The sequence below is a fragment of the Sinocyclocheilus rhinocerous genome, unplaced genomic scaffold (genome assembly GCF_001515625.1).
Source record: "Sinocyclocheilus rhinocerous isolate Xijiao unplaced genomic scaffold, SAMN03320098_v1.1 scaffold1818, whole genome shotgun sequence".
NCBI classification, from domain to species: domain Eukaryota; kingdom Metazoa; phylum Chordata; class Actinopteri; order Cypriniformes; family Cyprinidae; genus Sinocyclocheilus; species Sinocyclocheilus rhinocerous.
Window position 1 is genome coordinate 345,709 of NW_015631052.1, and position 22,278 is coordinate 367,986.

The 22,278-nt window shown below is 37.4% G+C and overlaps 1 protein-coding gene across 1 annotated transcript in view; it reads right to left on the bottom strand.

Annotated features, from left to right (window-relative positions):
• Positions 1-22,005, bottom strand: part of ubn2b (ubinuclein 2b) — a 27,526-nt gene extending 5,521 nt beyond the window's left edge. Inside the window, exons 1-13 of the mRNA XM_016554060.1 lie at positions 21,472-22,005; positions 20,434-20,550; positions 20,140-20,241; positions 19,579-19,710; positions 18,577-18,674; positions 15,693-16,167; positions 11,729-11,799; positions 11,403-11,639; positions 10,262-10,372; positions 9,098-9,241; positions 8,958-9,008; positions 6,092-7,232; positions 4,823-5,018 (exon numbers count right to left, since the gene is read on the bottom strand). Of these exons, the coding sequence (XP_016409546.1) occupies positions 4,823-5,018; positions 6,092-7,232; positions 8,958-9,008; positions 9,098-9,241; positions 10,262-10,372; positions 11,403-11,639; positions 11,729-11,799; positions 15,693-16,167; positions 18,577-18,674; positions 19,579-19,710; positions 20,140-20,241; positions 20,434-20,550; positions 21,472-21,744 (3,148 nt within the window). The 5' untranslated portion in view covers positions 21,745-22,005. The remainder of the gene's footprint in view (positions 1-4,822; positions 5,019-6,091; positions 7,233-8,957; positions 9,009-9,097; positions 9,242-10,261; positions 10,373-11,402; positions 11,640-11,728; positions 11,800-15,692; positions 16,168-18,576; positions 18,675-19,578; positions 19,711-20,139; positions 20,242-20,433; positions 20,551-21,471) is intronic.
• Between the last annotated feature and the right edge of the window lie 273 nt (positions 22,006-22,278).

Consider the following 22,278-nt stretch of genomic DNA (forward strand, 5'->3'; position numbering starts at 1 on the left):
CTATAAAAGGTAAAGTTAATCCATATGGTCAAACTGGCTTGAAGCTGGTCTTCATAGAGGAATGACCCAAGTAGACACGGAATGGAGATGATTCACAACATGCTGTGCTGATTCGGCTAATGCTTCGCCGTGGGGCTGTGGTACACCACTGGTATTATGCTTCGCCTGCGTCATATTTATTTCAGTCAAATTATAGCGGCGTGCGTGTTCAATTGAAAATGAAGAGTGGAAATGAATTCAAATGAGACGGGATTGTGTGCATCTTTTAATGTATTGCCAGGTTCTTTGGTGTCAGAGCTCTATAGACGGGGTTGTTTGCCTCTGGTCCTGCCGGCACACGAGGTTGTCCAGTAGCGCTGGTGTGGTGTGACTATTGTTGACTTCAGGAAGATGGTATTTCTCAATAAGAAGACTCTGTAAATGTAGTCGTGGGGTTTAGATCTCAGAAATCTATCTGTCTGCCCTGCAGGGACCTTGTGATAGACAGGACACACACACACAGACACACATACACATATCAGATAAATTAAATGTGAAAGATGAAACATTACTGTGGTTAGTGCTAGCTAGCTTTTTAAAGAGGAATTCATTTTCTTAAAGGTGAAGTGTGCAAATTGTCTCAGTGTCAAAATAGTTTCTCCTATCCCAGCTATAGTCTACTGAAAGGCTGTTCACTCCAAGAACAATAACTTTAACCATAAAGTTTTTTTTTTTTTTAATTGCCCTAATTTGAATAGAATAGCACCCTCCACTTTCGAACTATCCACCTTATTTTTCATCGCAGTAGTAAGCTCATTGAGACTTCTGATTCATTAGCTGCTTGAATGGATAGTTCATCCATAAATGAAAATTTGCTTTTAATTTACTCTCCTCAGGCCATCCAAGATGTATGTGACTTCATCAGTAGAACAGTAAAGAAGAGTTTTAGGTACAACTGCTGTCCTTGGCCTTTCATACACTGCATGTCTGTGGCTGCTGGTTTTGGATAGTCAAAAAAACATATACAAGCAAGACCAAATTAATACCTATAGCTCCTGACGATACATTGAGGTCTTATGAAGCGAAATGATCGGTCTGTGCAAGAAACTGAACATTATTTACAACATTATTACCTTTAATCCACAGCCTGGGCAAACGGTCCTCTGCGCATTCATGACTGTCTGGAGTGTAGTGATTAGGGATGTGCGCGACGACTAATTTGTTTAAACGAAAGTTTTGTATCCGACTAGTCTAAAAGCAAGAAACCCCCAAAAGATGGTAAGAAAAAAAAACCTCTGTGCGTGCGTGTAGCATAGCCTATATTTGAAATACTTAATCTATGAATCACACTGTCAAATCCCTCAATGAATTCGCTTGCCGCACACTTGCCTCGCGTTATCATCATTTCATTTTAGGCAGTCGTTAAAAATAAAAAAAAGAAGAGTATACACTAACGTCGGCCAAAGCATAGCTTATTTATTCAAATCAGCTGGGGAAATGCAGAACAATGGAAAATCAATCAATAGCCTGACAGAATTCTTAATCTTCATATAACGTTAGCCAACATATTAAAACACAAGTTGAAAACAATAGGAAGGTTTATCAAGAAATAGCATTAAAACGGCTTTTAAAAACGTACTTCGTGTAGGCTATATCGTCTAAAAACAAAATGCAACAATGCCCATTTTACTTACTCAGACCATGCGTTATTTGTTCAGTGAAATTATCAACGTGGTCTGGTGAAAGACGGGACCTGAGGCGATTAACAATAAAATTCCTGCACTTGAAAAAACACGCTCGTCGGGAACTGAAGTCGCAGGCACGCAGAGATAACGAAAAGCAAGCCGATAGTTTCAGAAAGCGCCTGGACATCCCGCACCACCACCGAAGTGGGTCTTCGTTAGAGGAATAGACGGCACTGACGGGATCACACTACAACCCTACAATCCCGTCCGCGCCGTCTATTCCTCTAACGAAGACCCACTTCGGTGACATTTGCTGGCTTTGGCCAGCCTCTAAGCTAACGCCTACGCACCTGTATTGAATATGATTACGCATCGCTCCAGTAGAGTTATTGTAAGACAATTTGACATTACACCGTTTACACACAATTTTTCAGTTTCCTTCTAATTCAAAATAATCCCACACCTTGCTCGTATTTCGCATGGTCATTTTTGAACTGACACGAAGAAAACGCATGTGAGGTCTGAGGTAAAAATTTAGTTTCCGCCTAGATAAACTTTTAAAAAATAATGTATTATTTTTCAAACGTTTTATTTTAACTTGTTATTTAAAATGTTTTAAATGCAATGTTAAAATGATGGTAATTTGAATTATAAAATCATGTTTTTTTTTCTCGTTTTTTTTTTCTGTCGGGTAATCGACTATTGTTTTCAGTGACGACTAGTAGGATCTGTACCGTTTAGTCGACTAGACCCGCACATCCCTACTAAGCACACAGCAAGAGTGGCTTATAGACAACTCTGTGAATATCCTTGAGTGGCCCAGCCAGAGCCTGAGCTTGAACCCAATTTGCAATGTATGGAGTGTAGATTGATGGGGGGGAAAAAAAGTAATTTAAAGCAGTTTAACATAAGGCAGCAACATAAAATGTGAAAAAAATGAATGGGGTATGAATACTTTCGCAAGGCACTGTAAATACTATTGATAGATTGAAGAAACTGTTGATAACTGTTGATAACTATAATAAACAATTTATATAAATATTGTAATTATGTCAATATAAATTTATATACAATTTAATATATAAATATTAATATAAATAACTATATTAATTAATATAAATGATTTTACATCAAAAATATAATTTATTTTATAATATTTATTTATCATTTTTAAGTATTATTTTCTACATTTATTATTTAATGTCATATTAGCAGCACAGGATATTTTTAAAGTAGCCAAAATTATAATAATCGTAGTAACAATAAAACTTCAATATATAAAGAAGTTATATACAATAATTCAACAATATTTTCTCAAAATAATATAAAAAGTATATAAGCGTTTAAGGATGGTATTTTTTTATGTCTATATATGACTATATTTATCACAGTGATAAAGACGATGGGTCATTTGAAAAGGTAAATAGAATTGACCTTTCTAAGACTTCAAAAATAATACTAAACTACCCCGTATTTATTGTTTTAAAAATAATGTATTATTTTTCAAACGCTTTATTTTAACTTGTTATTTAAAATGTTTTAAATGCAATGTTAAAATGATGGTAATTTGAATTATAAAATCATGTTTTTTTTTCTCGTTTTTTTTTTCTGTCGGGTAATCGACTATTGTTTTCAGTGACGACTAGTAGGATCTGTACCGTTTAGTCGACTAGACCCGCACATCCCTACTAAGCACACAGCAAGAGTGGCTTATAGACAACTCTGTGAATATCCTTGAGTGGCCCAGCCAGAGCCTGAGCTTGAACCCAATTTGCAATGTATGGAGTGTAGATTGATGGGGGGGAAAAAAAGTAATTTAAAGCAGTTTAACATAAGGCAGCAACATAAAATGTGAAAAAAATGAATGGGGTATGAATACTTTCGCAAGGCACTGTAAATACTATTGATAGATTGAAGAAACTGTTGATAACTGTTGATAACTATAATAAACAATTAATATAGATATTGTAATTATGTCAATATAAATTTATATACAAATTAATATATAAATATTAATATAAATAACTATATTAATTTATATAAATGACTTTACATCAAAAATATAATTTATTTTATAATATTTATTTATCATTAAGTATTATTTTCTACATTTATTATTTAATGTCATATTAGCAGCACAGGATATTTTTAAAGTAGCCAAAATTATAATAATCGTAATAACAATAAAACTTCAATATATAAAGAAGTGATATACAATAATACAATAGGAGCTGTACCGTTTAGTCGACTAGACCCGCACATTCCTACTATTGTATTGATATACAATAATTTAACAATATTTTCTCAAAATAATATAAAAAGTATATAAGAAACCTGAAAATGAGCATCTGCCCCCATCCAACCTGACAGAGCTTGAGAGGTGAAAAGGCGAGGTGAAGAATGGCAGATAATTGCCAAATGATGATGATCAAAGCTTGTCGCATTAAACAAAAAAGACTTGAGACTGTAAAGGTGCTTCAGCTAAATATTTAGTTAAGGGTATGAATACTTATGCAATGTATGGAGTGTAGATTGATGGGGGGGAAAAAAGTAATTTAAAGCAGTTTAACATAAGGCAGCAACATAAAATGTGAAAAAAATGAATGGGGTATGAATACTTTCGCAAGGCACTGTAAATACTATTGATAGATTGAAGAAACTGTTGATAACTGTTGATAACTATAATAAACAATTTATATAAATATTGTAATTATGTCAATATAAATTTATATACAATTTAATATATAAATATTAATATAAATAACTATATTAATTAATATAAATGATTTTACATCAAAAATATAATTTATTTTATAATATTTATTTATCATTTTTAAGTATTATTTTCTACATTTATTATTTAATGTCATATTAGCAGCACAGGATATTTTTAAAGTAGCCAAAATTATAATAATCGTAGTAACAATAAAACTTCAATATATAAAGAAGTTATATACAATAATTCAACAATATTTTCTCAAAATAATATAAAAAGTATATAAGCGTTTAAGGATGGTATTTTTTTATGTCTATATATGACTATATTTATCACAGTGATAAAGACGATGGGTCATTTGAAAAGGTAAATAGAATTGACCTTTCTAAGACTTCAAAAATAATACTAAACTACCCCGTATTTATTGATCACATGGACTCACTCTGGGGAAGGTTGAACCCTGAGCTGCTGGGATTGGTCGAGGCGCCGGTGCTCGCTGTGGAAACCACAGAGGAAGGAAGATTCAGCAGGTTTGGAAACTGGAACGGGAGAGAGACGGGAACCATACCTCCCAGCATCCCGAAGCCCAGCGGCAGAGACGGACCGGCCGAGCCCAGCAGAGCGCTGGAGGACGACACCTGCAAAACACCATCATCATCACACTGTTACAGCCAAAGACCACAGCACACATTTACAAAGACCTCGTTATGTGTGAAAGCAACACATCCCTAATATGGAGTCTAACAATTGTATTTTTTGTACAAATTTGCCAACTAATAAAACAACTCATAAAAATGTATAAACTAAAAACACAACATTTTAGTAGTGGCTTGTATTTTGAGGAATACTTAGGAGTTCAAGTTAAGCTCTGTTCCAAAATGTGAGGCATAAATTATTACTTACTAAATAAATCATTACTAACTAAAAAATAATTCTAGGGGGAATAATAGAATAATTATATTCCTTTAAGGGAAAAAACAGCTGTAAACAGCTGCCTAAATAAAATAATAAAATAAAAGATTACACTTTTAGAAAATATCACAAGAAAACTAAAAAAAATACTTATTCTACTAAATTTTACCAAAAAACAATTATCTTTTAATTTTAATTCATTTTTTAATTAATTTAAATTAATTATTTTTACATTTCCAATAAATATAAAAATTAACTTTTAATTAAAATAAAAAATTTAAAGTACTTTTTAATTTTAAAATTAAACATTTAAATTAATTTCTTTAAACATTTAATTATTTTAATTTTATTCTAATTTATTTTTAATTCTAATTTAAATGTAATTAAATTAGTTAAATTAAAATATATTTTAATAATAATTAAACCAAAAATATTACTACAATTATTATTTAATGTACATTTAAGAATATAAAAAATAATTCCATTGGTAAATTACAATTCTGGTATTGAATTTAGATGATATTACCACGGACTAGGACATTTCTATAAGTAAAATTATAATTATGCTATTAAACTTTCCTGAGAAAGAGACACTTTCACAATGTTCTTGGTGAAGAGATTAGGTGATAAAAATAGGCCTTGAGTTGGAAAGTACTAAATACAAATAAATAAATGTTTAATTAAAATGTATAAAATTAAAAAATAATAATAAAAAATGCAAATAAATGTAATCATTTTTTAAGATTTAATATATATTTAAAAAGCCAAAAACAGGCCTGGATCACATGAGCAGACAGACCTGTGAGAGTGGAGACGCTGTGGCCGTGGACACAGATGTGATTGTCTTCACTCCCTGATTAGCTCCACCCACTTGTCTGTGTCGCTGACTGTGATTGACCGTCCCCGCCACCGGTGACGCGCTGGTGGCCGGTTGCTTGGTGACAGGCGCGGTTGTCATGGTGAGTCCAGAGATGCTGTTGCCCTGAGATGAACTCTTCTGCCCCACGGGGGCGCTGTAACCGCCGGCAATGAACCCCATGTGGAAGCTCTTGGAGGCGTGCTGGTGCATGCTGGGTAACGTGGGCGTTCTGGTGATGACGGGCGAGGCAGTGGGCGTGAGCTTGATGATGGGCGAGCTGGGGTTGTGAGGCGACTTGGTGAGGGTGGCCTGCATGGGTGTGATGAAGCCGGGTTTGGGCGACGCGTGGTTTTTGGCTTGCGGCGTCACGTGGAAAGGCTGCACGGATTTGACTTTTAAAAGCGACGGCGAGGAAGCGGCGGGAAGCGTGCGTGCCGAGCTGTTATTGCTGGTTTTGATGAGGCCTGTTGGCATGGCGACTACCGTTTTTCCCGCCAGAATCTTCTGAGGGGCGTGAAGAGGCGACGCTGTCGGAGGAGGGCGGGGCTTCACCTGAGACACGCCCATCTTGGTGGGCGGAGTCACGGATGGTCGCTGAGCGGGAATAACTGAGTGTCTCTGAACCAGCGGCAGGACGCTCACACTTTTAACGACTGAAGACGCGGGCATCGAGGAGAGGACGCTGGGAGCAGGAGCAGGCGGAGACGGGGTGCTCCCGCTCTTTTTGGACAGGTGTGGATTCGTGAGCAGTGACTGGGGCGGTTTGGGCAGCTCGGCGGATGGCGGGCTGTTGGACTGGGCCAGGTCTTTGGCGACGCTGCCCAGCATGGCCAAAGCGTGAGAGATGGAGTCCAGCGACGGGGCCGCCAGGTCCTCGTCCAAAGAGTCCGACAGGCAGATGGGCTCCGGTGGGGACAGCGCTCGCGGCACAGTAGCAGGAGCAGCGGTGTCTACTGAGATGACTGGACGCTGGACGGCTGGAGAAGGTGCGGAGTCCACAGAGATGGACAGTCGCTGGAGCGCACTGCTGTCCTGAGGCTTGGGCTTGGCCTTCGGAGCCGGTAACATCCTTTTCTTTACTCTGAAAACAGAAAGGTGCCATTTAATCACAAGACCAGAGGTGTAAAGAGTACTCAAAAATATACTCAAGTAAAAGTACAGACACTCAGTGAAAATTTTACTCAATTAAAAGTAAAAGTATCTGGCCAAAAACATACTTGAGTAAAAGTAAAAACGTACAACTTTAAATTGTACTCAAGTATTAAAAAGTAAAAGGGATAGTTCACGGAAAACTGAAACTTTGCTGTTAATCTACATTCAATATGTAGGTGACTTTTTTCTTTAGTAGTAAAAGTACAGATTTTTATCTGAAACCATGGTCCTCAGTGATTCATATAACGCAAGTCAATGGGTGCCGCCACTTTAAGAGCCAAGAAAACATATACAGGTAAGATAAAAAAAAAATCAATACACTTCTGATGATATGTGTAACCCTGGACCACAAAACCAGTCATAAGGGTCAATTTTTTTTAAATTAAGATTTATACATCATCTAATATACAATAAATAAGCTTTCCATTGATGTATGGTTTGTTAGGATAAGACAATATTTGGTCGAGATACAACTATTTGAAAATCTGAGGGTGCAAAAAAATCTAAATATTGAGAAAATCGCCTTTAAAGTTGTCCAAATGAAAATCTTAGCAATGCATATTACTAATCAGAAACAACGTTTTGACATATTTACAGTAGTAAATTTACAAAATATCTTCATGGAACATGATATTTACTTAATGATTTTTGTCAAAAGAAAAATTGATAATTTTGACCCATACAATGTATTTTTGGCTATTGCTACAAATATACCCGTGCTACTTATGACTGCTTTTATGCTCCAGGGTCACAAATTGAGGTGTTACGAAGTAGAAGGAGTTACGAAGCGAACTGAACCAGTTCACCAAATCGGACTGAACAGTCTCAAACAGTTCACGGCTCAATACGTCAAAATAGTGGCGTATCTGATCCTATGATGAAGGTGATGAAACTCATTCAGCGCTCCAGTTCCTCCAACAGTCAGTGAACTGAAGAAATGGTTCGATTCGGACTGAAGAACAATGAGCCGCTGATATGTGCATGTGTGAACCGAACACTTGAATGAAGGGCCAAATGAGTGTTTTTATGGTTTTTCTTTGTTTATGTAAAAAGGTGAGCTGATGAAGACTAGTTTATTCACTTTATATGCTTTAGAAATGTAAAACATCTGCGTTTACATCATTATTGGGTGCTTTACTAATATAACTGCACATATGTTTCATTATTGTGTGATTGTATAAATGAATTTATGAATTGAACCAGTTCATTAAAACAAATTGTCTGAAAGAATTAATTAGTGAAAAAGAATCAGATTTTCCTGTTTGTCAGAGGCTTTAGATTACAGGCAATATTGTTGTAAATAATGTTCAGTTTCTTGCACAGACTGATCGTTTTTCTTCATAAGAGCTAAAAATATCATAAGGATTCATGGGTATTAATTTAGCGTTGCCTGTATTTGCTTTTTTGACTCTCAAAGTAACGGCAGCCATTGACTTCTATTTTATGAATCACCAAGCAGCACGGTTTCAACTTAAAATCTTCTTGTTCTACTGAAGAAAAAAAGCCACCTATATCTTGGATGACATGAGGGTGAGAAAAATAACAGTGAATTTTCATTTTGGGGTGAACTATCCCTTTAACGTAGCACTGCACAAAGTAAATAGGTCAAAACAACTTGTTTTTGTTTAAAAATAAGCAAGGGCAAAATACTCACGCATTTCCTGTGAGGTGACTGTGAGCCACACGGCTCTCTTTAAACAACATCCTGAGAAACAGAGAGGAAGAGAAAGTCAATCACGCTTCAACATGCTTTACCAGCACAGACGACATCAGTGTTCTGGTGCAGAAACCCACCTGGCCTGCATCCATCCTTTGGGCCAGAGCGGTTTGACCTCCGCCTCCATGAAGACCTTCAGGTAATCTTCAGGTGAGAGTGAACTCTGACCCTCCAGCTCGTAACAGCCCAGCTTCACCTGAACCAGATTACACAGCAGAGACCTGCGCAAACAAACACACAGACACATCTCACATCGGCTAGATCAGTGGTTCTCAAACCTGTCCTGGAGTACCCCCAGCCCTGCAGATTTTTCTTGCGGTCTCCCTCATCTATCACACCTGATTCAACTCATCAGCTCATTAGTGGAGACTGCAAGACCTGAAGTGGGTGTGTCAGATATAGGGAGACATATACGAAATGTGCAGTGCTGGGGGTACTTCATGGAGAGGTTTGAGAGCCACTGCACTAGATGACTACAGTAAGACAAAACAAGCTTTAAAATCAGCTAAAACTAATTAAAAACTCCAGATGACATCAAGTCTCTTACATTAATTCCATAAACAACTTGCAAGTCTTTTATTTTAACTGTCACAAACCTGGGAAATTTAAGTGTAATTTCTAGATTTCAAGAATACAATCTTCAAAATGTTTTGGAAATTGTAATTTTAAAAATTCATAGGATTATTTTAGTTTTATTAAGTTAAAAATAATAATAATAATAATAATCATATAATTTCAGTATTATTAAAATAAATTAATAATACTAAAACAACCCTAAACTATAAAAGTATATTAAATTTATTTATATTATTAACATTGTATATTATATTTTATTAATTTAAACTATTTAATATTATTTTGAGTTTTATATTTTTTATTTCAGTTTTAGTACTTTATTTTGAAGTTAGAACGAGAACTCTTGAAAATGCAAACTGTTTTTGTTCTAGTTAAGGATAATAACCCTGGTATGAATCCTGAAGAACATTCAATTCTTGAAACTTCTGGAATGACAATTTAATTTGCTTTAATAATTTGATCTAATCACATTAATATATTGCTGCTCCTTGATTCTTTAAATCAAAAAGTTGGAAAATAAGCAGCGTTGTCTTTGAAAACCGTCTTGGAGTCAAACAGGTTGAGAATCCTTGAGCAGCTGGTTTGTCTGGAGATGTTCCCTGAGGACGATCTTGAGTCTCACATTACTGTCTGTTCCTGATCTGTGTGTGATCTCAGAGTCTCACCTGAGTTTGTCGTCCCACACAAATTTCTTCCTGGGGCCCATCACTCTTTTTCCTGGCTTCTCATCATCGTCGTCCTCCGAGCCGTTTCTGTCGCCATCCTCTGTCTGCTGCCTGCAAAACAAGCATTCAAATAAGGCAAAAATCAAGAGATTTCTTACTTCCATTCTTTTTTTTTTTTGTCTTTGAAAAACTAGGATTTCCATGGTCTTGGAAAACTTAGATATATGAGGAAGCCTCATTTCAAAAATATGATTTCTAGACTTTGACAAGTCATGCAAATTCATTAAACCTTTAAACTGAATGGGCATTTTTTAAAATAATTAATTCATTTTAATTTCTATATTTCATTAATTACTTTTTTATAATGTATTTTTGTTATTATGCCAAGCTCTAAAATATTTTATTTCGTAGAAATCGTGACTAACAAAAATATCTATTTTTAGTACAAAAAATAAAAATAAAAATAATGTAGTTAAAAAAAAAAAAAATTCTTCTCTTCATTTCTCCTCTTTTCTATCTTGCTTCCTAATCTAGTTGTCTAATAAACCTGGGATTGTATATTATGAATATTGTTTGTCCTTTGACTAATTGCTCCTGTTTTGTAAGTCTCCTTGGATAAAAGCATCCGCTCAATGCATAAACATATAATGTAAATCACAAACAACTGGAAAATAAATTTCAAAAATATAATATCTAGACCTGGAAAAGTCATACAATTTTATAAAATCTTAAAACCGAATGGGCATTTTTATAATTAATTCATTTTACATTCTTAAATTGTAAATAATGAAATAAGATCAATATCTATATATATAAATAAAAATAAATACATGTCTATATTAACCATATTAAAAACTTAAAGAAAAAAAAAAAATTCTGGATTAAAAATAAATATTATGAATATTGTTAGTTCTTTGACTAATTGCTTTTGTTCCTCTTTCAGTTCCTTTTGTAAGTCGCTTTGGAGAAAAGCGTATACTAAACAAAATGCAAATGTATATAACAAACAACCAGAAAAGTCATTTCATTGGTCATTCACTGGTCAAAAAGAGCGAGATCCCTAAAAACACCAAGCTCTTCAAACCTCCGCAATCCTGAAATGTAGTTATTTTAATTAAATGATGTCAGTCCAGGTTCTCACTTGGCGACTTTGGCCATGCAGTCCATGTTGTAGCGTGCGATCTGCTCCGGCATGACGCTGCACACGGCCAGCTTGAGCTTGTGCAGCGGCGTGCGCAGCCGGTCGTCCTGGATGTTCAGACTGAGCTTCTTCAGCCGCTTCAGCAGAGCCTCTTTATTGCACGGCACGAAGGCCTCCAGATGAGAGTAGACGGCGGCGCGCACCGACGCGGGCTGCTCCTGCACCTGCAGCTCGATGCTACAGAGAGAGACGGAGAGAACGAGTGAGACGATGAACACCAGAGAGAGAGAGACTCGAAAACGAAAACAACGGCCGAATGAACTCACTCCAGCAGGATGTTGTTCATGTCCAGCGTGAAAAACTTCTTCCTGCCCTCCATATCGAACTGACGAGACGCCTGGGAGGAAAACAAGCGTTTAACAGCAGCTCAAATGCAGTTGAACTTTGCTACCTGGCTGTTTGCATTGCAGTGTTAATTTAGTCAACGAAGACGACGACAAAAAATATTCATTAACCAACCTTTTTTCAGTGACTAAGATGAGACGTTGACAAGCTAAAACTAATATCTGATGATAAAAACTATGACGAAATTTATGCCGCTAACAAGACGAGACGGGACTAGAATGTTATTTGAGGACTACCGGACATTCAAAATACATCCTATAGGCTAAGTTAACTGTCTTGTCTTTCAAAATGCGTGTCCCTGTCATTGGATTGCAATCGGATGAGGGGCCTTTGCATATCTAGTCTCAGTATGGCAGCCGCAGTGGATGGATAGGCTACCAAAACGCGAACTAGCGATCTGAAACAATGGCCTCAAGACTCAAATGACTAAAGACTATTAAGCATTTTTGTCTCAAGATAAAGACTCAATCAAAAACACTGTTGCATTGTGTTCCTATTGTGTTTGTAAACATGTATATTGCAGCATTTCAAATCTGTCTGTTAAAATGACCCATTGTATTAATAGACAGCATAGTTATGGAGTAATAAAACAGCATCTTCTGATTCACTGACACTATTTTAGACACCTGTTTTCCATCTTTCTAACCTCTCCCTCCTCCTGCTCTGACTGTTTTCTGTCTATTTTCTCTCTATCATGATCGTCTGCTCCTCCTACATCTCTCTCTACCTTGTCTCCTCCTCTCTCTCCTTCACAATCTGCCTGGAAAGAAAAGACCACACACACACAAACAAACTATACATTCATAAAATTACTGAAGATCAATCATGAAAACTTGCAACAGTCATTATTGATTAGTCGGGTCTGTGCAATGCAGGAGAGAATGCTTTTTAAACAAAATACTGAAATCTGAAATCACTCTGAAAACAAAAAAAAATCAAAATCAGGGCTGCACAATTAATCAGAATAAATCCGAAATTGCTGTATGGCACAGTTTATCACATCACAAAGACTGCAATTTAATTAAACTAACAGAATATATTTAAAAGTGAAAGAATTAGGACAGCCATAAATATTAGTATTGGTATCGCTATTATATTATTCTTAAAGGTCACATATTATACACCTTTCTGGAGTTTTATTTTAGGTTTTGATGTCCTTAAGAATATACATTTGCGGTATAAGTATCAAAAACCATCTAAATATATATTTTACAGCTCCTTTCTCAGGAGCTCTGCTTTGAACAGGTCGATTTTGGTCATGATGCCGGCTCAACATCGTGAAGTCTATCAGCCATCGGCCCAACCCTAGTTCGGAAGCCTGTGCAATGATGTAGTTTCCTGACATCCATCGACTGAACAGCGTTTTCTTGACATGTTTCCGTGTTGTTGTTGCTCAGCAATGGCATGGACGCGATGTTGTCTGGGGGTTTGGCAAAAGGAGAGTGGGACTGTGGGCGGTGCTCGGGGTGGTGACTGTGTAGTTCTGACCTCAACTTTTTATGGAAGTCACAACGGCTCGTGAAAAATCACAGCTACTTTATGCAGGCTGTGTGCATTTGTCTGTGGATTGACTGTTTTGAAACTTATATGGTAGTTACATAGCACCTAGACCTCAGTTATCATTAAAAAAAGCCAGGAAATTTCAGTTTTGACAATATGGGACCTTTAAATACTCTTTTTTTTATTTGCATACTATTTTTAACAATAATAATTCATTATAATTAAACAATAATTATACAATAACTGAATTATCCCCCAAATCGTGCAGCCCTAGTCTGAAGTCAGACAGTTATTATCTTGAAGTATATTGTTGCACACAAGTGCTGCTTTGGTGGCTGTATTACTATTAAACTCTACAGTATACACATGCAGACGATGCAGACGGCAGTTCAGCCCTCCACTCCATTACGCTCCTGTTCCTGAAAGCATCCCGTGTGAACGTTAAGAACGTTAATAAATGAATCAGTTTTGCTGGAACCAAGCGCAGATCTGTGATGTGGATGTAAAGCTCAGCACTCACCACGCGCAGGTCCTCGATACGTTTGAGCAGCGGAGCGGGAAGGCTGCTGGGAAGAGGCGGCGGTGGCGGCATCAGCCCCGTCTTCTGCACTCGACCGGCGGCTCCTGCCTTCTGGGCTGCCGCGGTGCCGTTCTCGCTCTGCCCCGGACTGGACGGCCCAGGAGAGTCCAGCAGGCCGAAGTCCAGGTCGCCCATCAGCTCCTGCAGCATGTCGTTCTCCGTGGCTCCGCCCAGCAGTGACATCACCGCCGGGTCAGAGGTCAGGTCGGCCATGGACAGGTCGTTGCTGGGGGCAACGGCGGCGGCGGCAGCGGTGTTCGGAGGAGCGCGGATGAGTTTGACTGCAGCCGCCGGGTTCTTCTTACGGATCTCCTCTTTCTCGCAGTTGAAGCGGCGGATCATAGCGGCCAGAGACAGAGAGTCCTTCATCAGCTTCTTCCTCTTCTTCTTCTCCGGCCGGTTCAGAGCCGAAACACTATCAGAAACAGAAACAAAAGTGTTGTCATACACAGCCACTCAAAAGTTTGGGGTCAGATGGAAAATTTTTCAAATAAATGCTGTTCTTGTGAACTTTCTATTCATCAAAGAATCCTGAAGAATAAAAGGTATCACAGTTTCCACAAAAATATGAAGCAGCACAACTGTCTTAACATTGCTAATAATGAGAAATGTTTCTTGAGCAGCAAATCATCATATTAGAATGATTTATGAAGGGTCATGTGACACTGAAGACTGGAGTAATGATGCTGAAAATTCAGCTTTGATCACAGAAATAAGTTACATTTTAACATATATTTACACAGAAAACAGCTATTTTAAATTGTAATAATATTTCAGAATATTAATGTTTTTACTGTATTTTTCATTAAATAAATGCAGCCTTGGCGGGCATAATAAACTAATTTCAAAAACATTTAAAAAAAACCTCACCAACCCCAAACTTTTAAATGCTAATCTATACGCGAGTTCCATGGTTTTTAATAAAATGCTGAAATTCACTTGAAAAAAATGTAATCAATCAAAAAAGATAATCAACAAATAAATATAACTTCTCTTAAACAAAGTTATCTTGTGTTCATAAATTATGCTCATTTCACATAGCTGCACTGCACGATTAAATTGAATAAAACTGAAATTGTGATTATTTATATAGTCTGATTATATGAAAATGACTATAGGGTAAACGTACCTATTAAGCTTACTTCCATATTTGAGCTCAGATTATGTGTTGTTGTTGCTCAGCAATGGCATGGACGCGATGTTGTCTGGGGGTTTGGCAAAAGGAGAGTGGGACTGTGGGCGGTGCTCGGGGTGGTGACTGTGTAGTTCTGACCTCAACTTTTTATGGAAGTCACAACGGCTCGTGAAAAATCACAGCTACTTTATGCAGGCTGTGTGCATTTGTCTGTGGATTGACTGTTTTGAAACTTATATGGTAGTTACATAGCACCTAGACCTCAGTTATCATTAAAAAAAGCCAGGAAATTTCAGTTTTGACAATATGGGACCTTTAAATACTCTTTTTTTTATTTGCATACTATTTTTAACAATAATAATTCATTATAATTAAACAATAATTATACAATAACTGAATTATCCCCCAAATCGTGCAGCCCTAGTCTGAAGTCAGACAGTTATTATCTTGAAGTATATTGTTGCACACAAGTGCTGCTTTGGTGGCTGTATTACTATTAAACTCTACAGTATACACATGCAGACGGATAAAAAAACAGTTCAGCCCTCCACTCCATTACGCTCCTGTTCCTGAAAGCATCCCGTGTGAACGTTAATAAACACGGCTCATGAATCAGTTTTGCTGGAACCAAGCGCAGATCTGTGATGTGGATGTAAAGCTCAGCACTCACCACGCGCAGGTCCTCGATACGTTTGAGCAGCGGAGCGGGAAGGCTGCTGGGAAGAGGCGGCGGTGGCGGCATCAGCCCCGTCTTCTGCACTCGACCGGCGGCTCCTGCCTTCTGGGCTGCCGCGGTGCCGTTCTCGCTCTGCCCCGGACTGGACGGCCCAGGAGAGTCCAGCAGGCCGAAGTCCAGGTCGCCCATCAGCTCCTGCAGCATGTCGTTCTCCGTGGCTCCGCCCAGCAGTGACATCACCGCCGGGTCAGAGGTCAGGTCGGCCATGGACAGGTCGTTGCTGGGGGCAACGGCGGCGGCGGCAGCGGTGTTCGGAGGAGCGCGGATGAGTTTGACTGCAGCCGCCGGGTTCTTCTTACGGATCTCCTCTTTCTCGCAGTTGAAGCGGCGGATCATAGCGGCCAGAGACAGAGAGTCCTTCATCAGCTTCTTCCTCTTCTTCTTCTCCGGCCGGTTCAGAGCCGAAACACTATCAGAAACAGAAACAAAAGTGTTGTCATACACAGCCACTCAAAAGTTTGGGGTCAGATGGAAAATTTTTCAAATAAATGCTGTTCTTGTGAACTTTCTATTCATCAAAGAATCCTGAAGAATAAAAGGTATCACAGTTTCCACAAAAATATGAAGCAGCACAACTGTCTTAACATTGCTAATAATGAGAAATGTTTCTTGAGCAGCAAATCATCATATTAGAATGATTTATGAAGGGTCATGTGACACTGAAGACTGGAGTAATGATGCTGAAAATTCAGCTTTGATCACAGAAATAAGTTACATTTTAACATATATTTACACAGAAAACAGCTATTTTAAATTGTAATAATATTTCAGAATATTAATGTTTTTACTGTATTTTTCATTAAATAAATGCAGCCTTGGCGGGCATAATAAACTAATTTCAAAAACATTTAAAAAAAACCTCACCAACCCCAAACTTTTAAATGCTAATCTATACGCGAGTTCCATGGTTTTTAATAAAATGCTGAAATTCACTTGAAAAAAATGTAATCAATCAAAAAAGATAATCAACAAATAAATATAACTTCTCTTAAACAAAGTTATCTTGTGTTCATAAATTATGCTCATTTCACATAGCTGCACTGCACGATTAAATTGAATAAAACTGAAATTGTGATTATTTATATAGTCTGATTATATGAAAATGACTATAGGGTAAACGTACCTATTAAGCTTACTTCCATATTTGAGCTCAGATTATAAAAAGAAAAAATAATGTATTATCATACTTGATGTCTTAACAAATTTGTTACTACATACCTCCTGTAATTTCAAGTCAAACAGATCATTGCGCACTGAGATATGATTCTCCATGTGTTCACACTGTCTGGCGGCCATTTTGAAAGCTGTCTGAAAACTTTCACCAAAAGAGAAGCCCCTTAAATGTGTATTTTTTTTTATATATTTAAGCCTTTATTTTGGGTAAGTTTCACTACTTTTTGTAAAATTAAGAGATTAATGTTTAGACTTTTGCAGATTATAACCTGGAGCTTGGATGTGGGAAATAATTAGTTAGATCCAAAAAATATTTTTAGCACAACAGCGCAGATGCTACAGAACACAGTTTGATGACTAGCTGTATAAGATTGTGTGCTACGCTAATATATTGCTTCACAGGCATTACTGGCTTGCACTTTTACATCCATAATATTATAAATTAACAGTTTATTGCTGGTCTGTGGTTTTATACTGCAGTATTTTTTAATGATTTCATATTATTTTAAGGTGAACTTAAAGGGTGCAATACTATGAAAATCACACAGCTTCAGTGTGACATCAGTAAGAAAAAGTATAATTTCATAGATATTGTTAAAGGGGTCATATGATGCGATTTCAAGTTTTCCTTTCTCTTTGGAGTGTTACAAGCTCTTGGTGCATAAAGAAGATCTGTAAAGTTGCAAAGACTAAAGTCTCAAATCCAAAGAGATATTCTTTATAAAAGTTAAGAGTCAGCCACACCTACCTAAAACGGCTCGTTCTAACACGCCCCCACACTGTAAACCCGAACAGTACTACTAACTTATAAAGATTAAGAACACTGCAATTAAAGTCTGTTAAATCGTTGATGCAACTTATAATGTGGAAAATAATGTGTTTTTTTAACTTTAAACCGCATAAACACATTTCATTACACAAAATACACAAAATAATATTCTTTTTAGCAACATCATATGACCCCTTTAATAGTAGTTGTTCATAATAAAATATGTATGAACTTAATACATGACCTAGATTATTTCTTTTGCAAAATATTGTCATTTTAATAAATATTACATGAAATTTATTAAAAATTGCTTCTACTCCCATTAAGCTCAGTGTGCTCTCTTTAAGCTCTTCCACGTTGAACGTCTATGTAAATACTTCATAAACAGACTTTAAATATTAACTGATGGTTGTCACTTTAACTTAAGTTAATTGATTTTCTATAGATTCTGTCAACTCAAATCTACAGACTGGCTCTGATCTTTGGCAACTACTGTGAACTTCTCCAGACTTTAAATCAGTGGAAAATCGGGGTAAAATCATGTAGTGTATTCCAGCCTTAAGATACTATAGATAAGTTGACATAAATTTAATAAGAGGCTTCATACTGAGGCTAGTTTCTGTGTTCATTCCCATGAATGGAATGTTTTATTGGTTTGTTTTATTTGATTTTTGAATTTGTGTTACAGAATCTTTTATTTTAACATAACTTTTTGTACTGTAACCAATATCTTGTGCACTAAAAATGTCTCAATGTAGATTTTAGTGAGCTTAACCGGTACGTTTACCCTACTCAAATGTTAGTATTGTAATTTTATTGTCATTTTGTTTAACATTTTTATTTAGCAATTAAACACAAAAGCGTGTCTGAACTCACCCTGGTTTGGGTACTTTGAATTTCCTGGGTTTCTTCTCCTCCAGGCCGCCGTCCTGCTTCTTCTTCCTTCTCTTTATCACCCGCTCCTCTCCATCTTTCTGTCAATCAGAGCCAAGAACATCATCTCAGTCAATCGAACCATCACAGACTCAAGAGATCAGACAGAAATCACCTGGGATATCACGACAGAAACTCCTGACCAAGAACAAGGACTGCGTAATTTGGTCAAGCAAGTCATACTGTGATTACTACAACTAAAACTAGTTTGAACTGTGATATGATAAAAAAAATCACCAAAAATATTTATGTTATGGCTGATAATCAATAAATAGGCCAATACTACAAATCCAAAGTACTTGGTTAAACTACTTCATTAAAAACAATTAAAACTAGTAAAAACTATTGTAAAATGCACCCTTTAAAGGGTTTAATGTACCATAATCAATGCTTATCCCATTAAATTAGTGCTAGATGAATCTTAAAATGGGTTGACACAATTAAATATCCAATAACAGCTGATAGATATCCAATAATGTCCAATATACTGGTAAATAAAACAGTGCCAATAATTGATACTGCAACAATTTATGATGCATCCCTAATTGCTGCGGCTTAAATATTAATGTTGATTTTTTTTTTGTGATTACTGCATTAAAGCAGACTGGCAAAAAAAAAGATGTGAGACGTCCGCACCAAATACTGAAGATGTTTGGTGCTACAGCTTTAAAAAAAAAAGAGTTCAGTTGCTGCTGCTTAGATATTAAAGCTAAAAAGTCTTCAGTGAAACATGCTTAACAGAGTGTGTGGAAATAATGCATGAAGACTGTGTTTATTGAATTATTTGGTGGTTTAATAATCATACTAGATCATATTACAAATCTATTTTTTGATTAAATGCACAACCCTATCATAAATTAGCAGTGATAAACCATAACTTTGGCTCGCTATAACATGTGTCCACTCTGCTGTAACAGTGAGGATGCACGTGATGAAGATGATCACCTTGAAGTGGTTGGTGTCTTTTCCTCCGTCCTCTCCCTCTGATTCAGACGCGGCCCTGAACTGCAGCGTGCCGGTGTTGATGTAGAAACCGCCCAGTTTAGTGGTCAGAGACGCGGGAACCAGCTCGTCGTACTGCAGACACACAACAGACATGAGGAAGTCTATTTTAAACACACTCTGAGAAAATCTAAGTCCAATCTTGTAGTCCAAATTATGTTTCCTATAGGAAAGAAATACAGTGCACAATCGCACATTAAAAGCAGACGTGCATCATTGTGCAGAGTGAAATATAACTACTACAGAGACATACATTTATTACAAAAACACTTTAATAGATATTTTTATATTTGCATAAGGATGATGGGTCAGACTGGATTTCAAAGTTGTTTTCTGTCATTTTTGGGAGATGATGGTCAAACACAAAGCAAATCTACAGCCGTGTCTGAATTGACTCTCTGAATTGAATTTATTCTCTCATGTGGCGTTCATTGAGAGGATTTCAGGAGACGATCAGCAGTGAATTTCTCGGTGAGGATCAATGAAGCTCCCTCTCATACTCACGGCCTCAGAGTTGTCGATAAACGGATCGGTATCATCGTAACCGTAACCGATATCGATGAGATCCTGCACCCGGTCTCGTCGCTTCTTCTTAACAGTGCTTCCCTGAAATAATAACACACTATCCTCAATGTAAAGTCAATACACATTAGAAAAACACATTATAATATTCTTTAACATATCATGATTAGGATTAAGGGTTTTCTTTGTAAATAAAAACACAGGTGGATGTGCATTCGCATGATGACGAATAAAAGATCATTAAAAAAATAAATAAAACTATATAAGATTACGTACGTATTTGCCCTCAAATTTCCTGGCGAGAGCCTCGACTTCTTGCCGCTCTTTGTCTTCATCTGCAAACGGGTCGCTGGGGTCCAGAGCTGGAGTGAGACCCTGAGGAACCTTCCTCACCTTTAGGAGCAAAAGAAACCATTCAGACAGAACCAATCAATCATTTACAGTCTCAAATGCGAACAGATACTGTTATGCATTTTTTTTATTCATTCCAAATAAAGTTCAGCTTATATATAAATAACGCTCATCAATGTGCAATATAGCCTATATTTCTGCAATGGTTTTATATCAATGTGTTTAATGTACAAATTTCAGTAATCAAGTGCAACGTTCGCATAGATTTTACAGTGTACTTTATTTATTCATAACTATTTAAAAAAATCATTACATTTAAACTACATAAATATTACTTAGTGTTACTTCCTGAAAGTTACCACACTGTTTTTGTGAATGCAACAATCTACACAAAATTACACACAATACATGACCAAAAACGGAATCCAGAAAGCATTTAATAACAGAGCAGCCACTACATTTAGTATTGACATAAAAGAGAAAAAAACACCAGATCTGTCAAGCTAATGTCAATAGCCAAATACCACCTAATCAATACATATAAAGTAATGTATTGCTAATTAACTGATGTTTTTATTCTAAAAATGAGGCGAGATTGTAAAGAAAAGCATCATCAAGAAACCTGTGTTTGAACTTACAACCTTTACCAGCTCAGATCTTTTACCACAACATCATTCAAGACAAATCTAACTGTTACCAACTGAATTAACTGATGCTACTTCTACATTCATGACAGGTTCAGTGAAATAAAAACGTGTTTCGAACATAAAAAACCTTTCCGTTTCCAGCTCAGGTATTTAATAACCACTAAACCACACACTTGTCACGTATATCAGTCTGTGATACAGCTGTTGTTAACGTAAAGTATTGGACTTTAAAAAGTTTCATCTTAAGTATCGTACAATGCATTTACTACAGGTGAAGTTCTTGCGGTTGCAGAGGCGATCTTTCCCGTTATCTCACCTGCAGGTTGGACTGGACCAGCTCGCTGTAATTGAACTCGGCGGATCTCTGCTCGCTCGGTTCTGACAGGCTCAGGTTCAGGCGGACGGTGGGTTTGGGTTCGCTGGGGTCCGATGCCGGTGTCCCGGTACCGAACAGCCCCCCGCCGCCGGTGACAGCGGGGCTCGGTTCATTCTCTTCGTCCTCGCGTCGGCGCTTCTTTGACTCGGGTGCCGCCGGTGTGCTGCTGAACGAGGCGAGCGTGATGAACGGGACTTTTCTCGGGTCCGCCATTGGACCGACTCTCTCCGGTTCTGCTCGAGCCCGATCACACGGGCGCTCCTGACTGTTAGCTTGAGCTAAAATTAGCGCTTACACTGTTAAACAGCACTTCTGCGACGGCTCGAGACGAAATTAACTCGGTTTTGCGTTATATAATACTCCCTCGCAGCGTTCGCGTCCCATCCGTTTCATTTAGTCGAGTGTGAGAGTAATTTTTGTCTCTCTGTGTGAAATCTCGGCAGCATCTGTAGCGGCCATTTTCTCTAGCAGAAAATACAGGATGAGGCGGTGGGGTCACTGAGCATGCGCAGTACGCGAGAGGCTGGAGCTCGACCAATCAGAAGTCGCAAAGCGCTCTAAGACCCGCCAACTCCGAATACTCCAGCAGGAGAGGGCGGAGCTCTCCACGCCGACCGCGGGAGATTCAGAACCGCACTATTGGAGCAGTTTGATTCATCCCAGTGAGTCGAATCTTTTGATTCAGTTGACAAAAAGACAAGTGGTCAAGCAATACTGTTTGTTAAAGGGGTCATATGATGCGATTTC